The 7,429-nt window shown below is 39.5% G+C and overlaps 1 protein-coding gene across 1 annotated transcript; it reads right to left on the reverse strand.

The window, feature by feature from the left end:
* Positions 1-1,023: 1,023 nt before the first annotated feature.
* LOC122984092 (dehydrogenase/reductase SDR family member 13-like) lies at positions 1,024-6,898 on the reverse strand. The gene is made up of 5 exons (XM_044354398.1): positions 6,629-6,898; positions 4,905-5,023; positions 4,447-4,570; positions 3,668-3,994; positions 1,024-3,440 (listed from the first exon to the last, which is right to left on the reverse strand). The coding sequence occupies exons 1-5, from the start codon at positions 6,753-6,755 to the stop codon at positions 3,181-3,183; spliced, it is 957 nt and encodes a 318-aa protein (XP_044210333.1). The 5' UTR covers positions 6,756-6,898; the 3' UTR covers positions 1,024-3,180.
* Between the last annotated feature and the right edge of the window lie 531 nt (positions 6,899-7,429).

Below are 7,429 nucleotides of genomic sequence, written 5' to 3' on the forward strand. Positions count from 1 at the left end.
TTTCAAAAACAACTCCTTATCTATCTCTTCTGGTTACCTAGTTGTTTATTTGGCATGACGTGCTCTGTGTATCAGTTGGTACAAACAACTCCTTATGTAACTTCTCTGGTTATGCAGTTGTTTATTTAACCTGAAGTGCTCTGCATATTGTTTGGTATACTTCCACACACTAACATGTTTTTTCGCTTCTACACTATTTTATAATGGTGCGTTTGTCAGACAGATGAGTCAATGACAGCAATGAAACTGTAAGTTAGGGTGTTGTTAAGCAGTGAGGCAATGAGGAAACAAGAGTTGTAGATGGAAAAATGGGTTTTTATTTACCCAAAATGCAAAAACCGTTACCATCCAAGAATATGATAACAAGGCCTGTACAAGAGGTCAACAACTTATATATATGACCTAACACATGACACATGAAGGAACATATATAGTGGCTTGACCAAACCAAATAAAACACAAGGGGGTAGACAATATGGACACCAATTAACTAAACTTAAATCCCCCCATGACATGGCAGCACCACCAGGAAGGACGTCCCCCAACAACCGCCAAAACACCAAAGACCAAGAAACAAATGATTAATATAACAGAAAATTGCATGTGTAACCCTACAGTGTTCAAATGTGTACACTCCATTTGAAATAATGTCAGGTTAAAGGTGTGAATAAATAGATTCTAAATCAAACAAACTATTGTGTCCACTGTTTGGTTGTAGTTGACTGCAAATGAAGTGAACCTGTGTAGGAAAGCAAACTAATGAGATGAGAGAGTGTGGACTGATGACTTTTTATCTCAAAGCCTTCAAAGTGCTAGGTCTCAGTGCCACAACTGCCATTAACAATCAGCATTTTAACACTGCCATCAGGTTGCTATTCCAGAAAGAAGGTTTAGTGAAAACTCTGAGTTTGTTCACCCTGAGATGAGGGAAACTCTGGGTTTTCAGTTCCAGAAAGAGAGGGAACTTAAACTCTGGGTCAGTTACCACAGTAACTAAGTCCATATTGAAGCACATTCATTCCAGTAGAGCCCCAGATCAGAAATAAAGATCTGGAAATATGCATAAGAGGTCCCCTTTAAACCTGCTCTCTGAAATACCACCCAGGTCCTTCTCAGCATCAAAACCCAGCTGCAGCTGATAACACTAATTAAGGGTGAATTTGATTTAGGTTTGTCATTTAGTGAGTGAGAGTGTTGTGAGTGCTCGATATTAGCAGACTGAAATCAAAGTCAGTTTTTTTATTTTATTAGTTGCAGCTGTGTTTTTTGTTGCATGACTTCTTTAAAAAGACTCCTTTCAGTAGCTGTTACAGCTACATAAAGTTAGCATAGTTTCTTCTTTGTTTTTCATGACTGTTAATACTACATCTTACTTTACTCCAGGAAATATGGTGTTACATTATTATCATTATATTAGTTGCATTTGAATTATGGCTCATCAGTGTCATTGCAATATTGTTGAAGCACTGCCTGAAATCCTTTTCAAGGTACTCTGGAGTTTCTGACCTCTAGTAGGACAACGGGGCAGTTTTTTATATGAGTGGGTCACTGTTTTGTTTGTTATGCACACATGCACATAAAGATCCAGAGTAAAAATGCAGAATACTTAAAAAATCTGAAAATGTTTGCACTTGTCTGAGTTGGAAAAGTTGGTGTATTGATAAAGCTGAGTGTGACAAAGTGTGATGGTAACAGACTTAATAAAATAAATCATGACATACTTGAAGCACATAAATGTTCACTGATGTGTCCACTGAAGAGACAAAAAATAGCTGCAGACACTTTTGCCTTTTGGGCTTTTGGTCAAAACTTTGTTGCACATCGATGGAAACTAATCCTGCCAATGGTTTCACAATATACCACTGATCTACAGGTGGCTGTTATGCACCAAGAACACAGCAAGAATGATTCACTCAATGTGTTCTACTGAGTAACTCTCAATGTAAACTTACAGGTGCCCCTTACTTAACCTGCTGCTGGATTTCCATGTGTCATATAGTTTGTAGTCATTTAATTTAACACAACTGTATTTAGGAACATGTTCCATGTTATTTAATGGAAATGATACAGTATACAGTGATTAACTATTGACTGAATCAGCTGATGTGAGACACTCGTTTACAGAAAACAACAACAACTCCAGAACAGGTTTAGTTTGCTGGCACTAGTATAATTTGTATATACAGTATAGTGTTAATTATGATCACCTATTCAGTGCGATTTCTTTTTCAGGTTGTCAGTGTTTGTTTTTTGCCAGCAGATTATATTTATAGTAGAGTGTTATTAGGTTTATGGGACATGGTTCAGTCTCTCCTGTAGTGGTGTGTAGATGTATCAGAACAGCATTCCCTGCCGTGGGAGAGGTAAGTATGTAATCAGCATTATTTACACTGGGGGATGTATAAGGAGGATTATACTGCCAAACCACCTTGAAGGGCGCCATTAGTCTGGATTTCAAATGAGTTTCAATGTGCCGTGTCATATTATGTCCTTTAAAAGCATCTTCCAGGGAGAATTCAAAATGGCATGAAAAACAGATACATGTCCCTATTCATACTGAATATTTCTCATTCATAACACACACACACACACACACACACACACAGGCCAACAGTCATTCAGTAAACCCATGTGAGAACAGAAGTCTGGAGCAAATGTGAGCAGTCCCTAATCTTACTCAGCAGGTTGCAGACAGTGAAATGCACATCATCGCCTCTAACAGTGGCTGCTGCTGCTGTGTGGAGCAAACAAGCAACAGGTAGCAAAGTCAGAATGTAGTATACAACTCTGTTCTTCTGTGATATGATAAACCATGGCTCTGAAAATAGATTTCTTGTTAGTGTGGTGTTTATTGATTAAATGCTTTTGTACTATGTGCGACAGCTCCACTGTAGCCAACACTTTATACATCAATAAGAATCTACACTGTAGGCTCTACAGTGTAGAGTGTAGACTACAGCACTGTTTAAATTTTAAACAGCACTGCTTAAATTTTAAACAATCCATTCACACTGGATGTTATCTCTGTTATCTCAGGAGAGGAGTGGTGTTGCAATGAGGGAGCTGCCAAACTTAGATCTCTACATGAACTTACTTGCCTATGATCAGGCTATGAGGACATCGTCTTGTACTCTAATATAAAACTATGACAATCCAGTGTCCAGAATCCAATGTGAATCTTTATGCAAGACCACACAGTCTCTCACTGAGCTCCCACAGCTTCTTAGCTGCAGTATCATCCTTGGCTTTAGCACAGACTTCTCTCACAGTGCAGTTGGAGAAGTAACGTCCGCTGAGAGGTTCAATGCCCTCCTGGATAGCACAGTGCAGAGTGGTCTGGGATCCCTGGATGGTGTTTTTGAGGAAAAAGGCAGTCAGGAATTTCAGGAGGGGGTCCTTTACGAAGTTAGCCTTCCTGGTCAGCTCAGTCTTGATGACCCCTGCAGAAAATAAAATAAATGTGGTAATGTTTTCCTAACCTTAACCAAGTGCTTTTATTTTCCTATACTACCATTCAACGATTAGACACACCCCAAATCCACAAACCTTTTCAGCTTGATATAGAATTTAAAAAATCACATCACATAAAAATTCCAAAATATATTGTCAAGACTGTATTCCCTGTCTCTTAACTCAAGTTGCATGGCGACATGCTCTGACTACTGACCTGGATGGAGGCAGTAGCAGGTGACCTTGGTTCCCTGCAGTCTTTGGGCCAGCTCATGTGTGAAGAGGACGTTGCACAGCTTGCTATCAGAGTAGACTTGTAGAACCTCCATGCCTGACGTCCCCAGTCCTAGAGCTTTGTGAGTGTTCAGGCAGTCAAAGTCAATTTTTCCCATGTTATGTGCCGCGGATGACACATTGATCACCCGGCTTGGTCCGCACTCCTTCAGCCGGTCCAACAACAGGTTGGTTAATAGGAAGTGGCCAATGTGGTTGACGCCAAACATCATTCCCAGTCCGTCCTCTGTCCAACCCTGCAGGTAAATACCTGTGATGGACATGGAGCACCTTTAATCCTACTGTCAGAAACAATCACATGTTGCCTGTCCTCCAGCACACATAAACTGAGATTCTGCCTCTATGATTCCCTTCACAGAAAACTGACTCAACACATCACATTCCTCAAGGTCCAAAATCATCAAAATGCTAAATATTATACCTCCAAGCACAGTCAAGGCATAGTTTCATAGTTATTACAACTTAGGTCTAGGTGCTTTAATATGCTTGGAGCTAGACATGTTTGACAACTTTTTAATAGCAGATATCGCTTTGCCCATTTTAGATATAATTTAGTTAGACTTAGATATTTTGTCATCAAGTGTAATAATAAGTTTGGTTTCTGTAACCAGCTCTACAGGGTTACTCTGAATTGTGAGATGCAATTTATGTTTTTATATATGCTTATTACATAAAATATCAGGCTGCAATGAACATCCTTACCTGCATTGTTGATGAGGATGTCCAGTCTGGGTTCAGTCTTCAGGAAGGTTTCAGCAAAGCTGCGAACAGACTTGAGACTCCCAAGATCCAACTGCATGAACACCACCTGATTGCTGCCACTCTCCTGTGAGGGATATCAAGCAGCATTTTGACTGATTAAACATATAAAGTAAAATAAAGAAGCACTGAGACATTTTGGTAAATACTCGCTACTTGTTTTTGCGTTCTTTGCAATTATTTTACTAAGGTTGACTTCTATAGATATCAGTGGTCATTCATTCCCAGTATGATGGAGCCTGATGTGGGTACATTTTGCAACAACCAGTACGTATGGAAAAGAGTATCATTCTGTGGTGGTAAATACCAGCTCCTTGGACAGGACCTACTCTTGGTTGAGGAATGACAGTAAATAAGTGTGTTTTAACAGAAGAAACAAAGCATGATAGATTTCTTCTCACCCTCTTGACTTCCATAAGAGCAGCTTCTCCTCTCTGCTTGTTGCGACAAGCCAGAATCACTCTGGCTCCTCTTTTAGCCAAGCCTATGGCTGTGGTCTTCCCAATGCCTTTGTTGCTGCCTGGAGGTGAACAGAGGACATAGGTGATATATTTTGTAATTTGCATGGGTAAAATTTGTGGAAACTAGAAATCACTCCATGCCCATACCTCCACCAAGGCTTCACAACCTTCTATATTTGCTATTTGAACAATAGCAACATTAAGTTTTTATCTATTTTCAAATTATTTTAACAGGAAGATCAACTCGAATACGTTATTATCTTTAAATGAGGACCTCCTCAAAAGTATATGTCAAAAATATTTTTTTAAAAAATCTAATGTCATGTTAGGTTTTCTAGGCTGTACTTTTGTCAACTGGCAGATCTTTATGATATATAATACAACGACCTTGAGCCTTAAAGTTTTAGTGACAGAGAAGCAGCACTGGTTCAGTTTCTGTCTGAATGCAACCAAAGTTGAGTGAAAAGATATGAAATGTACTTTATGAGTTGCTTCCTAATGCAAAGTCTCTCAAAAACACTAATTACACTCAGGCCCAACCAATCAGAAGGCTTCCTTTTTTGCCGGAACATCCACTGAATAGCAGTATCTGATTACGTGACCAATAAAAATGAAACCATTCTTTTTTCTTGCTTTTTGTTTACCATGTGATGTGTTGATCAGTTTTTTTTTTAGTGCCAGAGCATTTCACAAATGCCAGATTGTGAGTAGCTCTTCCTCTTTGACTCAGTGCACAGCCTACGCCTTACACAGAGGAACAGAAGCCTTCTGTCCACTAGCTAGCTGCTTTTAATGTAGGTTAAGATAAGAAACATGGTGAAACAAAGCAGTCACAAAAAAACGTCATGAGGAGCAGGAGGAACAGAATTCAGCTCAAGTTCAGCGATCATTCTCAACCCAGACACCTCCTCCTGCACCAGTTTCTCCTCAACAAGTGCTGAGTAGTAATGACACATACGTGGCTGCTAATTCAGCCCTTTAACCGTCAGCAGCAGCATGTGACTGAGAATTTGATTCTCCAACGACAACATCCAAGAACTGACTGAATCATTTGACTATAATGAAATAATTTCAGTGTTCAGCACCAAGCCCGTCATCTCCTGCTGTAATTATCAAAAGTAAGCTCATTTACAATTTAGGACTGCAGTAGCCTATTTCAATATTATTGTTTATTGGGTATAGGTTTTGCTGGGTGTACAATTGGATTTTATGCAGATGTTGCTGCGTCTGCCATCTGTGTGTGTGTGTGTGTGCATGTATGTGGTTTATGTGGCTGCTGTGTCAGGCTATGGTCAATTTTAATGTTATTGAGCATGTTACCAGTGTACCTCTATCCATACCCTTGATTGATGATGCTCTTGTGTCTGCCAGCTGTGTGTGTGTGTGTGAATATGTTGCCCCCATGCCAGGCTATGCCATCTTGGCGATGTTCATCTTGGTGCCTCTAACATTACCTCTGATGATATACAGTATAAGGCTTGTATGATCAAACTGTGGTGCGTTCAGGTAAGTATAGTTGTAATGGTCTTGGACGGGCTAGACCCACCTGATTTTCTCTGTGCCCACCCACACTGTGGCCTGATCTGCCTACAGTACTGGATTGTACAGCACACACAGAAAACAGTTAGTGGATATAACATAGCAGTAAACAAACCTTGACTTACCAGTTACAATCACAGTTTTGCCATGCAGCTTTACTTTGCTTGTGTACCGCTTCCCCTTTACCACAACATCGCGGTAAATGTAAGCAGCTCCTACGACGACACCCACAACCAGCAGGAGGGTAGACATTGTTCCAATCTCCAGTCTGACTTCACACCAGACTGACTTCACTGAGGAAATCAGACAAACTTATGCTTTGAGCCTCAAACATTCAAACATACAAACCCTTCCCTTTCCTGGCTGGGCGTGACAACGTTCCCTCTGTTACAGCAGAGTGAAAGGACTGGGATTCATAAAGCGACAGACCATGTGTCTAATGATTACAGGTCAGACATGTTTATTTAAGCAAATGAAGATCATCTGTTTCAACTTTGAGGTACTTGTACTTTACTTGAGTATTTCCATTTTATGCTACTTTATAACTCCTCTACATTTCAGGGGGAAATACTGTACTTTTTACTCCACTACTTTTACATGTAACTTTAGTTACTAGTTACATTTCAGACTTAAATTAATAATACAAAATATGACCAGCAAATAAATTGTGATGTATTATTATAGGTTAAGATAAGCACTAAACAGCTGAGTAGTTTGTTAGTTATTAGTCACTAACAGTATTCAAGAAACAGTAACCTTGTTAATATGGACCAGTGTGTTATTTGATTATTGATACTGACTTGTATGTGTGTACAGTTCATGGCTTGTGGTTATAGAAACAATGCAAATGTAACTCATTACCAAGTAATTCAGTCACTGGGAACCAGTTTACTTAGTGCTAAAATGCAGTATATTGTATGAGTGTG

This window comes from Thunnus albacares, chromosome 6 (genome assembly GCF_914725855.1).
Source record: "Thunnus albacares chromosome 6, fThuAlb1.1, whole genome shotgun sequence".
Lineage (NCBI taxonomy): Eukaryota > Metazoa > Chordata > Actinopteri > Scombriformes > Scombridae > Thunnus > Thunnus albacares.